At 25.3% G+C, this 23,562-nt stretch overlaps 1 protein-coding gene across 5 annotated transcripts in view; it reads right to left on the bottom strand.

Moving 5' to 3' along the window:
• Window positions 1–23,562, bottom strand: part of LOC113551005 (cGMP-specific 3',5'-cyclic phosphodiesterase) — an 83,221-nt gene that overhangs the window by 27,765 nt on the left and 31,894 nt on the right. For 4 of the 5 annotated variants that reach the window (XM_026953003.1, XM_026952996.1, XM_026953011.1 and 1 more), the window contains 2 exons: window positions 13,978–14,246; window positions 10,613–10,839 (listed from right to left, as the gene is read on the bottom strand). In XM_026953003.1, the coding sequence (XP_026808804.1) occupies window positions 10,613–10,839; window positions 13,978–14,180 (430 nt within the window). In that variant the 5' untranslated portion in view covers window positions 14,181–14,246. Of the gene's footprint in view, window positions 1–10,612; window positions 10,840–13,977; window positions 14,247–23,562 lie in introns of those variants that run through there. The other variant, XM_026953018.1, reaches the window with a different exon arrangement.

The raw sequence follows: 23,562 nt of genomic DNA, 5'->3' as shown, positions 1-23,562 counted from the left end.
AAGCATATTATAAGTAGGAATATATCGTATAAATTTATTGGACATTTGATAGCAGAAGCCTATATCGTACAGCATAGTAAATTAGTCATTAAAATCCTTCTTTATTACCTACCAGACGTTTTGATTCAAGCTCATAGAAATATATTTCAAAATATATTCTATGTGTACAATAATTCCTTATTTAAATCACGAATTAAATTAAATTTAGTTTCACTTTTAGATTTAACTCCATGAATATCTTAGACGCTAAACCGATTAACAAAAAATTAAAATATACATGAAACTAATTCTGAACGAGTAAATATGTTGAATGTTTTTATTTTTAAGTGTTTTATAAGAAGAAAATAAACATCAAACGTTAACGGTAATACTTCGTAAACTGGTTGTGATGTCCTTTAATAGCCAATTCTATACTGAGATCATTACCATGATTAGAAACGTTCTATTAATTTGCATTCGTTAATTTAAAATGAACAATTTATATATGTGTTCATTATAAATAAATTATATTTGTATTGTTTTTTAATTATTACAATCGTTATTTTTTTAAATAAGCATGTTCAATACAATTATTGGCACATTGATACATAAATTATATTTTTTCAATAATTAAAATGGTAATTAACTAAATTAATTGGTTCTTTTAAATTCAAACTACATAAAAAAAGTAAAAAAAAAATATATATATATATATCGCACATTTATTGCGATTTCCAGTTAAATTGTAAAAAGTAAAAAAAAAATTAATGGTTCAACATAAAAGCGATAATTTCTATTTACCTAAATGTAATTTAAATAAATAAATAGAGTCTATTTAAATAGCTTTATCAAAGTACCAGCTGTGGCTACGCGATAATCTCCAGAGGAATTATATTGATGTGTTTGAATGTTTGTAACACTGCAAAAAGCAGTTATTTTTCCGAAGACAATAAAAACATCCATCTAAACTTAAAACCAATATCCATCTTATTATGCTCTACAGTCTACGGGATGTACATGGAATTAAATTTAAACATTATTCGTATTCCGTCTACATGCATACACATTTATTTTGTACTTATTACTACAAATGATATGAATACGGACAATAATTCGTGATATTGTGCGTTCGCAATAATAAATCACACGATGTCAATAATTTTTCGTAATAAATGATGGTTGATCTTCTTGGTAACTTTACACTGTGCTTTATCGGTTGAATAACATTTGTGCTCGGAAAAAAAAATATAATTGGAACATCATGTTTGAAAGCTGTACCGTATCGAATAGACTTTTCAAGAGTACTGCAGTATAATACGGCGCGTCGAATCGAATATATTTTATTCCATTATTGTCGACTTCCGATATGATTCCGGCGAGCAGGGCATTTTCTCCCTCGAACTCATTGTCAAAACACGAATACTAAAAGAGCCAGACAAAGTTATTTTCTGTATTATATTATACATTGAATACAAAGTACGGAGATATGGTGAAGCCGGTGAAGATAAAGTGTATGAAGCACTTCATGGCGTAGTCAAAGTTTAACTTTGAAAAAAAAAACACTCGAATGCGCTTTGCACTGACCGTTAGGTATGTACTTTGATTATATATTAGATATCTTGCGATGATAATAATATTTACAACACGATAAACAATTTTTTAATGTAAAATATGTTTCATTAAATAACACTAATACCATAATAACTTATTAAGCCCTAAACACCCACGTGTATCATAGTTACAAATTACTGATTATACAGTTTTTGAAGGATTAGATATTATATATATAGAGAGGCAGTACAGCAACACATCCTGAGGTATAAAATGATACCCAATATTTTTAAAGTGGCTAAAAGCATTTTAAGAGTTTTTAAAAATGCTCCATACTCAAATGTTATAATCTAATGAGTTTTTATTGTAAAATATTTTGAGAACAGCTCTAATTTAATCTTCTATTTTTTTTCAAAAACATAACGTATTTTATTGTCTTAAAAATGACAATACAAAAACAAATTTGTGTAATTTATTATTTTTTATTACATTTAATATTTAGCTATTATCATCTCGAATTTGCAAACATATTTTTATCACATATATTTCTTTGATTTTTTACTATTTAAAATTACAATATAATATATAAATTATATTAAAATTAAAATAATATTTATCCATAAAACTATGAATGTTTTTATCACTGCAATAAATAGTTTAAACTAAATTTTTTTTATAGTATAAATTAAAATAAATAAATAAATAATAATTACAAAAAATCAAAAAAGATAATTTCTATTATGCAGGTTAAGTGAATAAATTACTTTTAACCAGCTATAGCTTGTTTTAACAAATCAAAATTCACTACACACTATATCCGTAATTAAAATTGCATATATTGTTTTTGATATTTCAAACATTTTAATTTAAAATATAATTATATTTAAAAAACTTAACTTTTAATTAACATATTTTTATAACGTGGGGAATATTACATTATCTTAAATGTATATAATGATATGTATACATACAACAATTATTATTTTAGTCTATATATAGTATCGTACTCATTATTTATTTTAACTGTATAAATACGAGAACGAGAACGCGAGGGAAAATAATTATAATTATGTTTGTCGTGTAAAATAAACGTATTTGTAGAGATTAGAAGTCCAAAAATATAAAATATTGTTTTTGTAATTGTTAACTCTCAAAAAAATTTACAATAAACTAATACAAAACTAAACCATCAATTTCGTCTAGTGCGCCGTTCGTGTTTCGTGGCTTGTGGTTAACAAAGAAAATATAGTATTTTCTGAGGAATAAAATTAAAATCCAATTCTTTTATACCTGAAGGTTTGATTTACGCCTGTTGCATGAAATAGGTATATATATATTATATATATACAGAACATATAGGTACATGTTGGTTTTGTGATCGAATGAAAAATATCGTATTTGGTCGACGTCCGCGTTTGATGCATGATTTTCAGGCTTAAAACGAACGTTTTAGATTGATGGAATTCTTATTCACACGTTGTACATTAGTTTCACCAACAATGAGCTTGACATATTGTGTAAAACAACCCCTATTTTAGTTTTTCTCAATTTTATATACATATAAAAAATGCCTCGAAAGACGTTCAACGATTATCGCTTTGTCCGCCGTCGGAAGGAAGGATACTCTCAGACAAAAGCCACATTTAATTGATCGTTCTGTTCCACGGTTTCATCCCCTGGGATTACGTTGTACACGAGCAAATTAAATAAAAGATAATAACCAAACAGTTCACAATACATAAAATATAAAACGATAGTGGTTCTATGTTAATTAAAATTCCTTGTATTCTACGAAAATCCAATTTTGTTGAAAACTATATTCTCCGAGTTTTAGTTATTAAGCCAAATCACAACTATTTATGAAATAAATTAACTATAATGTTTATTGACAAATTGAAAGTTTAAATATTTTAGCTATCAAAAACGACAATTTCGGTCTAACAATTTCAGCGTAGGTGTAGGTACCTACTAAATAAATTATTATTAATTTACAAATCGAAACCTTTGATTTTTATATATTGTTTGGTTTGTAAAAAGCTCAATTTAGTTTGTCCAGATATTTATCCTACCATTGTTTAAAAGGATATTTTATTTTTCTATATTTTCCCAATTGATAGTATAAGTAAATAAGATAGCAAACATAGTAAAATAAAAAAATGTTAACAATTTACTTTTTTTGACCGTCAATAAAAACCAATTAACAAAGTTTATAGTTTAAGTGCTAAAATTAAGAACCATACATTTTATAATATAAAGTAGTTTAATAATTAATAGTTCGATTTGATATTTGAGTATGTATTTTAATATATATTTTTTTGTTTATTATATATACCCATAGGCTATGGCATTCTATTGTATTCCATAATACACGAAGCCAGACTGGGATCTTATTAAAGTTTCTAATATTATAATAATAGTCTATTGTCTAAAGCTCAATTTATTTTCTGTCTATTTACGAAAATATTTTCTACGATGATAGACGATAGTAATTAGTAGTATAAAACCATAGTTGTATATATTACATCTAGATTTAAAACTTTATGAATAAAACGTATACAAAAAAATTTAAGTTTGTCCGCCATGTTTTGGGTTGTATAAATTTCCATGGATATAAAAATTATTTAGGTGAAACGTATACCGTAATAACTAAAATATACAAATTATTTAAATATCCATGTCAATTTTTCAACCAATAATATTGTGAAACAAAATTAATTTGATGACACGAGGTCCTTAAATAGCTATAGTGTATTTTTATAGATATTATATACAACTACAACACCACATAAGAAGATCATTACTGATCACAGTGGTGTCCGGGAAAAAGCATCTCTCAACTAATAAAATATCACTATAATTCATCTCTAAACTTTAAGCTATAGTAGAACGCAGTATTTGTTTGGGTACATTTTATTATTTTTACATCCACGAAATTTTATGTACGAGTATTTCATTTGCGCGTATAAAATATATATTTATTCCACTTTTTATTTCATTTGTTTTCATTTTGTATGGAAAAATGTTGACGTCGTAAGCTTTAAAATGTATTATTTTATACGAATCGAAATACCCGTCTTAAAAGTTTACGTATTTATAGACATAATATTATAAAAACAAAGTATAAAGGTACGATAGTATTTCATTATGTTCAACCGACGTTCGTTTCGTCATAGAAATTTCAAAGGAATATTGTACGATAAAATGAAAAACGAAAAAAAAGTACCCCAAAACGCCCCAAGCTCTTTTAGACTAAAAAACTAGAAAATAAAGTGACGATCATTTGAAAATTAAATTACTTACTCATATTTTTATGATAAAGTAATATTCCAAAACCATGTAACAGATAATGGTCGAGGTTGTGGCCACTAAGTCTACCATTATTGTTTTCGCTATTAACTCTCACTTATCAGTTATCCCATAATTTTGGGTTGACATCTGTCAAATGTGCAGCGTACCCGAATTGAAACTCGCCAGTTATATAAATTAACATTAAATAATAATTTAATCTTCACGCATGCGTAGTCAAAGAGCATTATCTAAAACCAGTAAAGCTGATAGGATTATTAATATACTGTTCAGATTTCATGAAATAATAATATACAAATACTAAATACCTACAGTCTATCAGATCGATGTTTCTTAATTGTTTTGTTTAAATTTCAACCGAGAATCAATAAATTAATAATTTAATAAACCATAAATTTAGAAACAATATTGAAAATTTAATATATTATAATATACAAAAAAAAATTATAAAACAATTTGGCTAAGTTCACGATTGATACATTAAAATAACTAACAACTCGAATTAAAGACGATTATTAATGTTATATTAGTTACCTCTATAAAACCTTACTTAAACCAATTTAGATGTGTGGTGATTAAGTTTGATGTTTTGAAAATATCAAAATTAAATAAAATTTAAAGAAAATTGTTCGTTAATAACAATGGCCCTATACTCCAGCAGGAAACTTAACCAAAAAATCAATACCCGGCAATTCTGTCTCAAAGACCAAAAAAGACGTATTCCAATTCAACCTAACCCTATTACCAAGCCCCAAGAGTGTTGGGCTATGTAGTTAGGTTGCCAACATTAAGTGACTTCTTTGCTCAAAATTCCAAGCTATAAAATACTCAATCATAACATTACATCAATTAAATTGCATTACACATTACCTTTCAAAAATAATAATTATTATTAATATTTATTATTTAAGTGAACTTTTTTTATCTAGCCAAGTTACACTACTTTTTTATTTTCAAAAATATCACTGAAGCTTAATAATTATGTTACACATTTATTAACTAAGTAATGTCAATTAACAATATGAAATCATACAAAATGTTTAATAAAGAATAAAAGAAGACAATGATGGATTAATATATTTTATTCTTTATAATTTCATATTTATTTTAAATTAAAATACATTTTTTGAATTCTCAATTTAAAGTTACTACATATAAAAAATATTTTTTTTTTTTATAAAATAAGTACCACAAACATTTTATTGACAGAAAATCGTACTTGTATAATATATTTACATACTATAGTATCAATTACTTTTTGAATATTCGCACGAAAGAAAAGAAAATAACGAATACTTTAATCTTTGTACTATAAAAAAGTAATTTAGTATAAATTACTTACAGTTACAATAAAATGTGATTAAATTATCATAAAATTACTTAAAAAGTAATTTTGTTACACTGGCTTATTTGTAACTTAAGTTAATAGTTACTCATCAACATTGCTAATTAGTATGCCGTTTAGTAATAAATTATCATTTCAATAAATGTTCAACGACTTAAATGATTTTTATGTTCGAAAATGAATATTGTTTTGTAATTGTAATAATAATCCGCCCAAATTGAATTAGAGTAATTTAAACAGACTTGAAATATTATTATTAGATCGCCGCAGTAGGTAGTGCGATGTAGTGACGTCGGAGATGCGAATTACAGTTTCGGTTTTACTAATCAATAACCACGGTTTTATTTTAATACAATTTAGTGTTCTTTTCTTTTTCTTTTTCTTTTTACACAATCTTCTGAATACTATTTGTACTAAGTGTGGTTTTTATTATTGTTTGTTGTTTCAACTAGCGTTGTCCGAATGTATTTGTGGGGTACTGGGGTATAACTATTGATTTTTTACTGTCTATTGTATATTGTTGTTATATTTTCGGTAACCGACGTATGAAAAGAAGAATAATGTGTGTAAAGAGGATCAGATTTAAGGTCTTACATTTTTATGTTACTTACTAAATATTTGTAACAGATAAAACACGCAAAATTACTTTACAATTATTACAACGCATTCTGACATATAAAAAAAGTAACTGAAAATAAATATCTCCTCGAAGAGGATTGGCCCTATATGAATACTGTACACTAATTTCTATGAAAATTTGACGAGAACTACAGTGGTATAATACAGATTCGATCGATCTTGATATTTATTCGTGCAAATATTTCATTCTCCGTACGAATATTTGACTTTAAAGTGTATCCACTGTAAATATAATTTACATTTAATTCGAAACTGGTGTATTGTGTACAATAATTTTATGCCAAATACTTATTATTGTGAGTACGTTTCATTAATAATTCACGAACACTCTAGGCACCGATCTTGTACAGTAGCAGGTAGATATTAACGCAGTTTACTCAAATGCCGTATTAAACAAATTATCATTTTAATAAGTTCGTTTGTCCGTTTATCTTTCTTTAATATAAAACAAAAACATTCCTCAAATACTACATTTATAGAACCATTTTGCCATATATTCGACGAAAAAAGTGAATAAGAAGAATTTAAGTAGCGTTTCACATGAAAAAAAGCTCGTATATTAACAGTTTACACTGAAAAATATACATTCGTTGTAAGTACACGCTGTACTTAATATGCAATATGGCCAAATAAATTACTTTATATCCTATATGTTTTATTTTAATGAAAAATTATACATGGAATTAAAAAGCATATTTATTTTAACTTTACTTGAAAAATCCAAATTAAAACACAATGTTTTTTTTTTTTATCAAACTTATTTTACCTTTGGTTATTGCATTTAAATTGATTAAAAAGTTAAAATTCAAACATTGGGAGATTTTTAATATTAATTTTTTTAATTCAGTCTATTTAGCTTGGATAAAAAAATATTCTGTTATAAAAAGTAATTTTCAAAGTAAATAGACTATATAAATATAACTTAGTTTTAACGCTTTATCATTTACGTGCAAGAAATTCGTTTTAATTCTGAGAAATCAATACAGCACATAATAATATTGTGTTATTGATGGTTTAAAAAAACCAATTGAAACTTGTACAAATTATTTGGGTTGTCACCATACAAAATCATCAACGAAAATAACAATAAGGACAATATTTTAAAAATGTAAACAATAGTTATTTACATAAAATTGACATTATTCGGGTCAATACAATATAATATTATAATAATGTTACACAAAACACAGTTATAAAAAGCTCGTTTATTGTTTTTGTTTTATATTTTAGCAACCAACAATAATAAACACGGTTTGGGAAATCCGAAAACTCGCAATCCTAGTATTTATAAATTTTATAAATTTTAAAATGTTTAGTTAACGTTCTAACGATTAAAATATTGAGACCTAGACTAGTTGAAAATTGATTCGTTATTAAATAATTAGACCATTCGTTACAATAAAAATACACATGTCAGCGAACTATATAACGTTTATATTTCACAGGTGAAAAAATCTCACAGACATGACAGATATTTATTGTAAAATCATTTTTATTTTTTTATTTAAGTCTGTTTTGGTTATTTAATGTCATCCATTACAAATAATAATATTAATATGGATATAAGTATAATAAAAAGTATTGTAAGTTATATTATTTAATATTCATGTTACTGATTACATACAAGTGTTGTAAAACTAATTTGAATAGACGATTCTGTTTTCGTAATTTCGTCAAATGAAAATATGATAAAATTTTGAATAAATGTGCATTTAATAAATTGTAATAACGTTTATCCGCTCTTCGACATGTTTTATAGTAAATACGATTATAACGTTAGTACAATTATTATTAAAATATACAATTAATGGCATAATTATTTTTTATTTAATTAAATACACTTATTATGCAATTTCTTATTCGAAAGTTATTATTTACAATGTTTATTATTTTAAAAATACTCTTATGACAGTCAGAATTAATTAATATTTTTTTTTAATTATCATAGGTTTTTGGTTTTTTACTTATTTTTTAATACATTTTAAGGAAAAATAGAACCCATTTTTTTATAGAAATAGAACCTGAACTTTTTTTAATAATACGCATTTTGGTACTAAACACAGACACGCATTCACAGTGAATTACATATTTATACAACGAGGAAATAAATTAATATGCGTTATTGAAATGTCCGGTTATTGAAAATCAACTGTGTATATAAATTATTATAAATTGATAAACAATTAACGTTTTAAATAATATTTTACTTATTTGACAGAAAATATAACATTTGTGTACGTACGTACCTTTATATGTTTTTAATAAATAATTTTTTTTATATATACAACAGTTATAAATGTTTTTATTTCATATGTGTTGGCATATAAAACAAATCAATTATAATTTTCATCATTCGATTTGATAAAATTATTTATGCGTAGATAATTTGCATTTGATATATTTTTACATTATTATTGCTTAATGAAACAATCACCTATCTAAAAATGTGAACTGTAGTCAATAAATTATCTAATTTTGTATTAATTAGTAATTTACATATAGTATGTATTTTTTTTAATTTCTCCGTTACTTTAGAAAATATTATAATGTGCTTTATTTTAAAGTTATACAGGCATTGTAAGGGGACGTTTATCTCCTATAATTTATAAATCATCAATTCGCGTTTCTGACTAAAGAATATAGCTAAGTACTATATACAAAACCATCATCAATGTTATAGTGATTATAATCCTTATGAGATACAAGCCAGTAGCCACGTAGCCAAAACAATTTTGATAATAACATTTTAAACTATATTTAGCTTAAGTATACTTTAATGAATATATATAAACATTGTTTCCTCTCATTTCGGTATTCTGCACAATTATACTCGTATACGTCAAACTAAACTAATTATTAATTATATATTTTTAATTTTATTTGGCTATTATACTATATTTATATTATGTTTATTATTTATAGATAAATCTGATATTAAATACCAACATTGTTACACGTTACACGTATGATAAATATTAATTAGTACTAAAAAAAAAATAGTAAATTACGTCATTAGGTAATATAAAATAAATTGTTGAAAAACCATTTAAAATTTTCAAAAAAGCATAAAAACCTTACGTATATAATTATTTCAAATTTTTTTTCTTAAGCACTTCCAATCCTACACATTGTTTTTTTTCCTAATAGTATTGTGTTTTTTATTATCATAATTAATTTTTTGCATATTATATTTCAAACTTCACATTATTTAAAAATGACTGATTTAAAAAAAATTATTTCCAAACTAAAATATGAATTGTTTTTAATGTTTATAAACTTTAAAATTTAAAAAAAAAGTATTAACGTTTACAATGCCCTCACTTGTATGTCATATTTCAATTCTATATAATACAAAATTTTTAGCATACTTTTGTAGATCATTTTAAGATTATTTAAATAGGAAGATAGTTATAACAAGACATAATTCTTATCGATATAATATACATATACAAAAATACAATATACATTTATATAGTTCTACGTATTTTTTCAACTCAATATAATGTATTTTTTTTAAATTCATAAAACTGCAATAATAAGAGCAATAAGATTGTATTTACTGATGTATAAAAATAAAAATAAAATCTGTTTATTTAAAATCGGAATAAAACGAAACGGATTATTTTACAGAAATGAACCTTCCGACGCAATATAGTAAATAGTAATAAAAAAAAAGCTCCTCTACTAAATCCTAGTCAAAAGCTACGATACTTGAAATAGGTACTAAAAGTTTTATCCGCAGAAAAATCATATTTAACTACAAACCAACTACGTACACGAATAAATTCTTACCCGTGTCCACGGTTACGTCGAACAGTTTGGCCACCAGATGTCTGCCCCTCACTAGGAATAGACTGCCACGGTCAGCTCTGGTTAATATACCGACGTTGACAAGTATCTTGTGGCATAGGACGTCGATATCTAATTCGTTCGACACATCCCGAATGAGCTCCATAAAAAGCTCCCCTTCGTCTAACAAACCCAAATGATGCCTCCATTCGCCACTGCTTCGCGTTACTCTGTTAAAATCATAAAGGTTTTTGATTGGATAAATAATTAACCACTGACATTACATCTGACCACTAAATATACATTATATCATACAATACAACATCATAAATATGCATAGTATACTTTGATAGTATAAGCACAATATGTGTACATTTACATAATGTTATCCTTATCAAATCGCAACTATACACATATTAGTTTAATATAATGATTTTAATGTAATAAAATTATTGAAATAACATAGCTATAAAATACTTTGAAATATTATAAATTATGTTATAGGTACTTGATTTCTGTTGGTCAAAATACAAATATAGTATATAAGATACGATAAAATTTTACTTAACATAAAAAACTATCCAAATTAAAAATATATTTTTCTTAAACAAATCATATTTTTAATTTATTTGATCTTATTGCTTTCTAGACTCGTTGCTGATTAATAAAATCATTTGATAATTGCAACGCATAGTACTTTATATGTTTATAAGCAATAAATCTAGTATTACCTATAAAATATAAATGATAATATATATTACTTTTTGGTTATATATATAATAATCAAAATATTGCTTTTCTTATAAATTAGTTATTAAAACCAACAAAATTGCATTGATACTATAATGAAGATTTTTAAAAAATGTATTAGTTACTTATTAATTTATGTTTGGGGGGATGTGTATATTATGTGTAATTTTTAAATCAAAATTAAAATAAAAACAAATGTAAAACAAATTAAATATACATAATCATTAGCTATAGTATAACTTTATTTTATATTATTTTTATTATAATTTATTTTTATTCGATTCACTATATTATATTTTTTTATTTTTAATTTTTAAAAAGTATTGTTAAAAAAAATATAAGTTTATACGAGTATATATTATGAAAATTTGATTTACCTGTAGACTGTAGTATATTAGTTTAAAATATTTTATAAAATAAAAATAAAAAGGTTTTATAAGCTGGGAACTGGTACTGTGTAGTATGTTATATCGTATAATATGTTTTTAAGTAAAACGATTACTTTTATCTGAAAATCCTCAAGTACTTTAAACAAAACCAATAACTATGGAAAATTGGGTTTTATAAGTTTTAAATCATATTATTATAAAATACTTAAGCAAAAGTACTATGAATAAAACACTCAAAGCTTAAGATATTAAGATATTGATTAAGAAAAATATTGCTATTTCTTTAGAAATCAAACAACAATTTATTATATATATTAAATTACTCTTAGTTATTACAAAATTTAAATTACGTCGAATGTCCTAAAATAGCCTATATTGTTAAGGGCATTACATTTTAAGGCAATAATAATATTTCTTCAAAATTGAAATGTATACTTTATTCAAATTTCAGTTATTAAATTATTTGAAAAAAATTAAAGATTATAATTTTTAAACATTTGTGATATTTTATACTTATTTAATTTGACTTGGAGGAAAACATTAAATCAACCTTTAGCTCTACATTATAATCATATCGAGTATGCTGCACCTATTCATAAATCTAGTCACAAATAAAATACCTGAATATAACAATTTAATGATATTTAGAAAAAGAATTCTACAAAATTACGTTGGTTTCTTGATTTTCAACGGTTCCATAAAATTATCGGGCAGGTAGCAAATTACTCATGTACACAACATTGTTGAATTTGAATTTAAATATATATATATATACATACCAGTTATGAATTTTAACAAACAGTTGATAGTAAAGAAAGTAAAAACATACATAAATAATAATAAGCCATCAGTATGTGGCATATTGAAAATGTTTATTTCGCTTTCGCGAGATGTTTAATTCTATCTATATTATTCTTTTGATAAGAAACATTATTGTTAAAATACACAAAAAATAAAATAAAATCAATAAACTTTTGAAATCGTTTGTGAACAAAAATACGCATGCGTGTGTATGGTCGGATTAGTCAAAATATAAAGAAACGAAATATGTTTCGTACTGAAAAACCATCAATAACCAATATCGAATATATAAAACCGTACATCTGTCACGACTCTTTTGAATTTCATTCAACGTCAAACGATTGCGGAATCAATAAAGATTTGTTTTCCGAGCCGCTGTTGGTTTCAAATCATAGGGCTTAACATAACAATGTGTTCACAAAAAATTCCACATAAATCCATAATCGGACTTAGAGGTTTAGATTATAAAGGTTCGGTCTATAGTCTACTATGATTATATTACGTAATTGTTATGTTCTTTGTCGTCGTACTTGCAGATTTTCACGCTTTTATTATACATCACACCTATTGTAAAAATATTATATTCAACATATATTCGACATTTATTGAAATTAAGAAAAAACAATATGTTGACAGAGGTACATACTAATCATAATATTTTAGGTTATTAAGGCGAAACGCTAAAAACTCTCCCTCGAAAACGTCACTACTTCAACAATAACTTTTACAGCGCAATCTTCCTAATCCTCGTCTGAGGTAACTGCTATTTACGACACATTTACCAATAATGAAAACAGTAAAGGCTCGAACGTTCTATACGAATAACTTATTACTATTAGCTTATAGTGCTTTAAGAGTATACTATTTGTTTATAATGTATACACTCATGCACTCGCTTATTTTACATTATACGAGTAATATTTTGTTATAAAAAATTGAAATAAAAACCGTTTTATCGTTGACAACAAAGGTAAAACAAAACGAATTCACTATAAATAATAAATACAATTTTCTCCCTTGGCAAAATCGTTGAAGCATATTACATAATCGAATTCTTGTAAAAGTACTTTTAAATACGTCATATGAATACTTAATTTCCGGTGGAAGCTCTGCAGGATTGAAATAATTTGTCTGACAGCTTTTGTTTAGCTATTATTTTTTGGTAGATAAATATTGTTTTTAGTTGAGCGGAGATAATGTCAACAGTCAAATCCCAATAGCACATACTATAAAAGTATAATTTTGATTTTTTTTCTATATTTTCCATTTTCAAACATCACTAAATCACTAGATTAATATCAAACGTATTTAAAACACTCTTATTCGTGGAGTAAAAACTTAACAATAGTTCACGAGTCTTCCGAAAACGATAACAATATATTTTTTTAATAGTATTAGGTATTTGTACTACGACTGCGGTTACGTTACCTGTTTGGCGACCTCGAACGTTTGATTGGAGACGACGCGAGCCAAGTGTTGAACATCTCAGACGTCATGGAACCGCGTTTCGCCCGGCTTATCGTCAACGACCCGGTGCGGTGCTGGAGCCGTGCCCGGATCACGCGATCCACCAGATCTTGCGGCGCTTTTTCGCACAGCCATCGCTCTACCTCGTCAGCGTCCAGGTCCATAGTGGTCCGGTTAATCACTGAGCCACAATTGCTGTACGACCGCAGCCCGTCCACCTCATCCGAATCCTGAAAAAAAAAATTTAAAAAATTCGATCGTTAATCATCAGTACGAAACGCTATATTTCTAATCGCATCGAAAATGATAATAATATATCATCGTTTTAGGCCGATTACGGCAACAATAGTACCGATATTATGCTACGATAGTGTTATTACGTTTATCCGTTGTGCATTGGGTTTTTTTTTTTATTTATTTAGTTTTTTTTTTTACGCACAATATAATATTATAATGTTATATCGCCATGCCGAAATTCGCGTTCGTGTATAATGCTGTGATTTTTCGCCACCGTCTATACAATATTATTATATTATACGTATAGCGACACGTGCGGGCAATTTATCTTCGTCTCCAACGCAGTGCACAACAATCTGCGTTCGTGCGCTGCTATACGTAACACCCCATACATGGTTCCCGAACAAGTCAAAATCACCATTGATAATACAATATTAATGGACCCGGAAACTCCTTCTTTCAAATTGTTTGTTTTTATCAGTTACAACGTGTAATTTCCACCATTTAAAAACTTTTGATAAACGCGAGCGTATGGTAAGAATAAATATTATCTTTGTAATATATATATTTTTTATATATATATAAATTTACACTGAAAAAGTACATACTTTGGCGTTGGACCGTGAAACGTTATCGTACGTGCCGTCCCGTTACTATTAAAAGCTGGTTTATTAACAATTTCTATTCATCAAACATATATTTTAATTCTTGAGAAAATTACTCCTGCGCGTTTTGTGTTATATATCGTAATGTATATCATAATGTTTGACATCACAATTATTATCGCAAGAGTGTTTGACCAAGTTTAGCAGGTAGTCCGTCTATTTTTATAAAAACTCACTCCTCATATCGTTCAACCACCTCCTCGTCCTATGAATTTAAATTCATACATTTCACCTCCATTCTTCATTAGGAAAAGATATCTACCACATATTATTCACAATGAACTAGTTATTCCGGCTGTTCAATGTATCCGTTTTGTTGGAGTAATAATTGTTTATATTTTTATTTACAAAATATTTCTAACTTAAATTTATAAAGTATATTCACTGTATTTGTAGTTAATTAATATAATAATAAATGTATCTTATACGGTACCTTAGATACTTATATTAATAAACTATGAAACAAATAAAATTATTACTGAGGTAAACAAATGAATGTGAATACGTGAATAATTTTTCCCATAAAAAGAAATATGTATTAATATTTTAATATTTAATTATAAAAATATATTAAAAACTAAATTTAAATTTGTTTGAAAATATTACAAAGAAACTTAAACAAAGTCCAGTGCATTGTTTTCTTTCGATGACAAAAATAAAAAAAAAAACGGATTCTTTAAATACCAGAACTTGTCAACCTATCATTTTGAAAACTAAAGCACTGTATTTTATTGACAACTTGGTATATTATTAACGTCACACCGTTCAGAATGTGACTCGTGTCGGTTATTACATCAACCTGTTCAGCGCCTCCATTGAAGTCAATGCTCACTATTTTTCCTTGTACAAATCTAATCTACAACGGAGAAACTGACTTTGATGTTTCTTTCATTTATTTTCATTGCTATTTTTAATTAAATTTGAAGTGAATGTTGATGATTAAATTAAATTGAATGCACGCATTTATGTTGAATCATAATTTAAATTTTAAAATAATATACTATTTTCACTTTTAATTGGGGGTAACTATGCAACACCAACAATCAACATACTTAACATAAATACTACTTTTTATATACGATGTTTAATTAATAATCCCTTTGTAATCTTTACTTTCCATTAGTAACTATACATGTTACTTTTTATCAGATCTACATTAATTCAAATATTATGATTTCTTATAGGTACTCAGCAAAAACATTAAATTATTAACAAATAAAACTGCCAAATCACTTTTCTATATAGTAGGTGTCGAGCTTTCCTCGTCATTGAATAGGTGTAAGTACAGTGGATAATAAGTTAAATTTGAACTCAATAATATATTTTTGTACACGTTGAAAAAAATATTTTGAGCTGGTCCGTAATGCAGTCTATGTTTTTAATGATACATTTAATTTATTTTTAGAACTTGTATTTCTTTTAGTAGTATTAGTAGTTATAGTATAGTTCAATAGTTTGAACTGATAATATTTATCGAAAACAAATCACATGTATGATATACTAATAATCATTATATTATTTCATATAATATTGGTAGTATCTGGTATTGACTTATAATTATACGTGTTTCGTATTGTTTATACATAAATAAAAAGTTAAACATTTTAAATGTTTATTATAAAACAACACCATAAATGTATAACAGTCTGAATAGCTTTATAACATATATAGTTATCAAAATAATTTTAAAGCTGTAAGTAAATTATAATATTCATAATGACAAAAAGTTTCAAGTCCCTAAGAATAATGTTTTTTTTTTTAATTACAACAAATAATTAAAATCATTATTTTTTATTTAAATATCCAATGTTGTGAAACTTTGAATTATAAACGCTCATGTATAAAAGATAAATGGATTTATACTATACTTTTTTTTATGATTATTAATTTACAATAAAACAAAAAACTTGCAAAGAATCTAATATAACATTTTCATTATTTTTCGACACAAATACTATTCTGCAATACATAATTAAAAAAAAAGAGTTGAATTTTTTAAATATCTATAAATAGCTTAAAAAAGCCAAATTATATTGATAATTGTTTATGTCTAGAATATAAAAGTATTTAATATTTAATAAATATTTCAAATTTCAAAATATATTCACTTTTGAATTATGTTTAAAAAAACTTAATTGGTTTTGTAGAAAACTATGTTTGTGTAAATACTAGGTACATCATTTTGTAATTTTTTTCCTACCAATTATTTTCAAAAGTTTTTTTTTTAAAATACACATAAATATGATATCAATATAACCATTGTTCCGCTTATAATCTATTATAATTATAGTTATTCTAACCATTCACTTTTCAGAGAATAAATTAGGCGTTTCGCTATTATATTAAATACAAAAAATAAATACCTCTTTTAATTCTTTAAATATTACTAGTTAATTTCAATATTATAATATTCTGTATCTTTGCAATTTAATCAATTGCCAAAACTTTTCTTCTAACGTCAATTACCATATTATTTGACACGATATTCCCCATTAAAAAAATAATTGAGATAATGATTGGATTTATTAGGTACAATAAAAATAAATTACCATACACATAACCATAATTTCAGTTGTATTTTTAAAAGTTAGTCTTGCTAAAAAAAAAAAAAAAAATAATAAATATTGACGTCAATGCAATAGATTTAAATTTATATGCATCAATATAAAGCTACTAATCAGAAATAAATCACTATACATTAATTCAAACTATTATGCCAATATCAGAAATATGCACACTAATTGCACAGCTACTATCAACTAACTATCATGCGGTACAATTTATGTTTTAGATCAAAGGGTATTTATCTAAACAATATTCTAACTAAATCCATACCTATAGGATCCTAATCATCTAAAAACTTAATATTCTTCTTTTTCTACGAAATATCTAGAAAAATGATTACCACGTTATTTCTACTTTTATGAGTTATGGGCACTTATGGCTAAGTAATAATTACTTTATTTTCAAATTTAATCATGGATTTTAAAGTAAAATGTATACCTTTATCCTTCATATAAATCAAAAAATGTATTTGTAGTTTTTAAAATATAGACTTTTTGATAAATTTAATATTGTTTTATGTGATTAGTGTTGATGCACATTTAGTACGGTCGTAGATCAAAACCGTTATACAAATTGCACTAAATAAATACTAAAACTAAATATGTTAACCCATAAAAAATACAAATACTTTTTTTATTTTAATGTTGTAATCTGTGTTTTGTTATAATATTATACAAAACTACAGAAAACAACGTTCTATTGCTAACATGACACCAGTGAAACTCCATTAGTCTACTGTATAATATATACACACGTATGTATATATATGACATAAAACTCAATTTAAATTCAAAATAAAACCATCTTTCAAAACAACGATAACAAAAATACATATTTTATCTTTCCCGCCCTAAAAAATAAAACATATAATATTGTACATGTACAGTACAAATATTGTAGTTCATCTTTGTACGTCAAAATCTGAAACTATGCATGTTATTTAAATAGACTTCATACTCAGCGGATTCACTTTATATATTCACGTTCAGAATAATATAAGTGAATATCAATGTAATTGTTATAATATTGATATTAAATAACTCTTTATATACATACGTAAATCGTTTGTCATGTACAGTCCTAGATAAGTCAGGTTGTAAGTATGATATTATGTAAATATATTCAACAAAATGATATCAAAATCGTGTAAATTGTGTATTATATTATTATAATATTCAACATCAAAGATAATCAAACAGCAATTCATTAATTTTGTAAGTAATATTTATGAACAATAGATGAAAAATTAAAATGATGTAACAAATGTAATGTTTCACTATTATTTATAAAAACGTAATCAATATCATATAAGCAATTAACAAAACTTTAACAATGAAGCAGTTACTAAACTAAAGATTTCTAATAAGCATAACATAAACCAATGAATATTATTTTTAAGTTTAAAATCATGTTTTTATTGTATTTAAAATTGTTTATCATACTATCATAAATGGTTCTGTCCGTAGGTATAATAAATTAATTAATTCTTTCGTTCAGCTGTGTTAAATATTATTTAACTAAATTTTATATCGTAAGAAGTAAGCAATATTAAATGTTTTATATTTAGTAAAAGTATTGAAATTTGTTTACTATACTAAATGATTTCGTCAAGCACACAAAGAACAAGAGGTTATGTACCGAAATGACGAGCCACTCATATGATGAGTAATAGATGTTTGTGAAGACACACTGCTGTTTCAGTTCAGTAAAGTTACCAATAAACAGAGCTGATTATTTGTATTGAAAAGATTCCGGTTTTAATTACATTTTAAGCGAATAGCAGTTGTAGAATATTAATTTGAAAATCTATTGATACTTAAAATTGTGATGAAAGTCAAATGTTTTAACTTAATGCTTATTAAATAGTAATAGAGAAAATAAATATGGAATTTTGTTTAATTATGTATGCAGCGTATTTAAAATAAATTTTTTATAGAAAAAAGTGAGTATTAAAATAAGCTCAATAATATGTTAAATATATTATTGATTGGTTTAAATTCAAACATTAATAAAGAAATGAAAAATCAGTTGATACCTATATATTTTATGATAAAATTGTTAATATATTTTTAAACGTCTATGTGTTACACAATATTATATAAGTAGTTAATTCTGAAAAAAATAAATTTCATAGATAGTTAATCATTTTTAATGTAAGTTATTTAAATTTATAATATACTAAACAGTTAAATATTTTAAAACATCGGTTTTTATAACAAAAAAAGTATTGAAAACGACTTTGAAATATTTAAATTAATTAATTAACAAAGTTCAATATATACATTTCTTTAATTCATTATTCACTTGATGGAATATTATTGAAAGTTTCTGCTTCAAGTTTGATTACATTTAGTTGGTGCTTATCTAATTATTTTGTAGTTTAAATTATTGCATGTATAGGTAACTGAAAACTTTCAGAATCTCAACTTATATGATCAAAATGTAGTGTGAAATTAATAATCCATCCTGGGTAGAGCAAATCGTATAAAACACGAATTATGAATCATACTATTCAAAAGAGTTGAAATCAACAAATAATTAAAAGATATTTTATCGAGCATAAATGTCAAATAAATAATGTTTTATTGTAAAAAAAAAAAAACAAACAAACACTCGAATTCAAAAATAGCATTCTATTAGAAAAAGGATAGAAATAATATAAAGAGTAATTTGTGTACTATTTAAGTTTCGTATATTTTTAATAGTTAATTATTACTCGGTAAATATGTTAATAAAAAATGTTGTATAATACAATCAATTATGAGCATCGTGACGGAATTTAATAAGAGCACACTGTTTTTAAATAGCGATCACGAGAGACGATAGTTTCAATGGTTTGCGATTAATAAGTTTTGGGCAACGTCGTTTAAATATCCAGAATATCCTACATCAATTCTATTGCAATTAGGTTCATCCCGTATTTTATAAACCCATGGCCGATCATTCAAAATCGAATCACGATTAGATTATAAGACAATATTATTATGGTATATATATTTTATGATATGTATATTGTACATAATATAACGTGTAACGTCGTTGTTTATAATATGTGGCAAGGACGGTCAAGTGCCATGACCTGAATGCGTTGCGCAAATATTATTATTACGCACGATAATAAACTTTATGAATCATTGTATGTTTATTACAAATCATTAAAAACGCGAGTCCGTGTATCAACTAAAACCATAGACGTTGTTAAATTTTCAAAATTTATTTGACAAACAACCGTCCAACATTTTACTACAGTATTTATTTTAAATTATTCATATTCGTGTTACTTTTCAAAGTAAACGCGCCAGAGTGGTACAATTTGATATGATAGAATATTAATAACTGAATTTTAGCTTGTATAATCTTACTTGTGTGTAAAGTTATTTAAGTAGCTATCAAAATAATTCAGTCGCTATTTCAACAATTTTAGCGCGATCATATTATATTATAAGTGAATTATTTCACGTCACTTGTCACTACATTAAGTAATTTATTGTTAAGTACCTAGATGTGTATGTTGTGTCTTTTAACAAATCGTTTCCTTTCTTTGTCCACTAAAAGCATTTCTACTCAAAGCAACAAGTAGAACAAAGTGCTCGAATAACAATAAAAAGTCCTTTTTCTTTGATATGGCCACATTTCTAGTTGAATTATGTAAAACGAAGAGCACATTAGAACGCGAAAACAGATAATGGGCCCATTTAGTGAAGTGTATTTTCATCGTTCTTTGTTTTTTAATGTCTATTGTGAATATTTAGGGAATAGTTTTTGTTAAAAGCTATAAATTATGACTTGCAAGACGGCGAGAAAAACACATATAAGGAATGCGTGTTTGAGAAGTATATATTGGTGGGCAGGGTGGGAAATCGATGATTCTCCATTTAACTTGAGTGCTTTTCGAGAAACTAACTCTCAAAGACTTCCTCTCGTGGTCTATACTTAAAATCCAAAACAACGTGGCTAAAATATTAACACACCTAAATAGATCCCTTGGCCCTTTATATATAATTTCAATCAAATAAGAATAACAACCATATTAAATATTGACGTAAAATACAACCCCTTGTAAATGTGACATTTGTTGATCTCGGAAAAATCCGCAAATGCCTTATTTTCCATAATATACATAAATAATGTTAATTTATTCGCCTAAAAAGATTCATTTAATTGAGTTTCATGTTATATGTCTAATGATACAATAATGTGAACTTATACCAGGGAATTTATTTAGAAGATCTACGCCAAAAATATAATTAACAATACTTTATAATATGTATCTTTATGTTTCCAAGTCTAATAATTACTATCTAAAATAACAGTGCTAATGCCGTAAAATAATTCATAAACTGTAACTAACATTAAACGCGTTCAAATAAATTATTCAAACATATATTATATTGTATTAGCATTCACACTGCAGTTCGTTAATAATTAATATTGTCATCAGTAACTGCTATACTTTCACTTAAAATTTAACACTGATTAAGGTAATATTATTTTTAAATAAAGTATCATAACCTTTTGATAGTGTTTCCTATATTAATATGCAAAAGATTACAAATTTACAATATTTTTTTTTATTTTTATTTTTTAATCTTATAAATAAATATGACGGTAATAGATAAGAGGTTATGATTTAGATTTTTTAAAACGTTTCAAATATTAATATTTTCGTTAATAAAAGCAAAATGTTGGTTTATTTTAACAGATTTTTAATATTAATTAAAAGAAAACCAACCATAAACATTGAGCTAAACCATCCAAGACTAAAACGATAGTTCATTTCTACGAGGTTATAATTTATAACATTTTTGAAGTTACTATATTGCTAAATTAGAAAATTGTATCTATGTAATATTTATTAAAACCAAGTTAAATGTATCAACATCAACAGTGATTAATTGTAAATAAAATAATAAAATTTAATGAGCCTTACCATAAAAATAATTAAAAACAAAAATTATTTAAACAAACTATAGGATATTTTTACTATAAATTATTTTATGGTAAATAATTATAAATATGAACTTTGTGTGTAAGTTATTTAATTGCTTTAGACGACAAATATAATGCAATTCAAATTTATTATTATTTTTTAAAGGAACTGTTTAATTACTGTAAAATCTAGTAATTAATTTAAGAGAAAATTTACCACTACTCAATAAACATAGTAAAGCAAATTAAACATATATATACACACACACTTGTGTGTGTGTGTGTGTGAGAGAGTTTATAATCATGTGAGATATCATAATGAATAATGATTATGTATACGCTATACATAACAACTTATATACATATTAGTACTTCTTGTTTAATTAAAAAAACAAACATTGATTATTTATTTTATTCTTTTAAGTATTAAGTGTAAATAGTTCATTGATATAAAGACCCCTACGCGTAGCATATTATAATAATTACATTATTAAATATTTTTAATCGGCTTTATGTTAAAATACTCAATAAATCAGTTTAAATAATGAAATCTTTTAATTTATCTATAATATGGCAAACATAGTGTATTCAAATACTTGACATAATATCTAACAAGAAAAAAAAAATTCTTAACATATGCCTAATCTAATATAGTGTTTGTCGATAGTTCAAAACTTTTATGCGCTCATCAGTTTATTTACAATAATATTATAATAACAACCATTAGTGATTTATTAAATGTAATTTGCATTACGTAGCTTGCGTCTTATATGCACAAAACATTCGAATACCTATTATATAACACTCAAACAATTCAATTTATACTGTAAAAGCCGTTATTTTCTACATTAAAATAGTTGATTCCAATATCCCGAGTTTACGGAGTATAAATAATATTATTAAAAGAGAAATCGGTATACTTGGGTTATATACCTGTTTACTATCCATGATCCGTGCAAACCACTGAATCAGCACATCCCCGCAATCTTATCTTGACGAAAATAGTATTATATTGTGTCTTAGGCTTACACATTTCGGTAAACTGGCACGATCCCATTGATTGGCAAAGCAAACTTACTTTAGAGATGTACGTGTGTATATGACAAGTACGAATTAGGTCAAACTTCGATTTTCATCAAATAGCTATGTG

Source organism: Rhopalosiphum maidis, chromosome 1, assembly GCF_003676215.2.
Source record: "Rhopalosiphum maidis isolate BTI-1 chromosome 1, ASM367621v3, whole genome shotgun sequence".
In the NCBI taxonomy this organism is placed as follows: domain Eukaryota; kingdom Metazoa; phylum Arthropoda; class Insecta; order Hemiptera; family Aphididae; genus Rhopalosiphum; species Rhopalosiphum maidis.
Note: the sequence above shows the minus strand (reverse complement) of the source record. Positions and strands in the feature narration are given on the sequence as shown.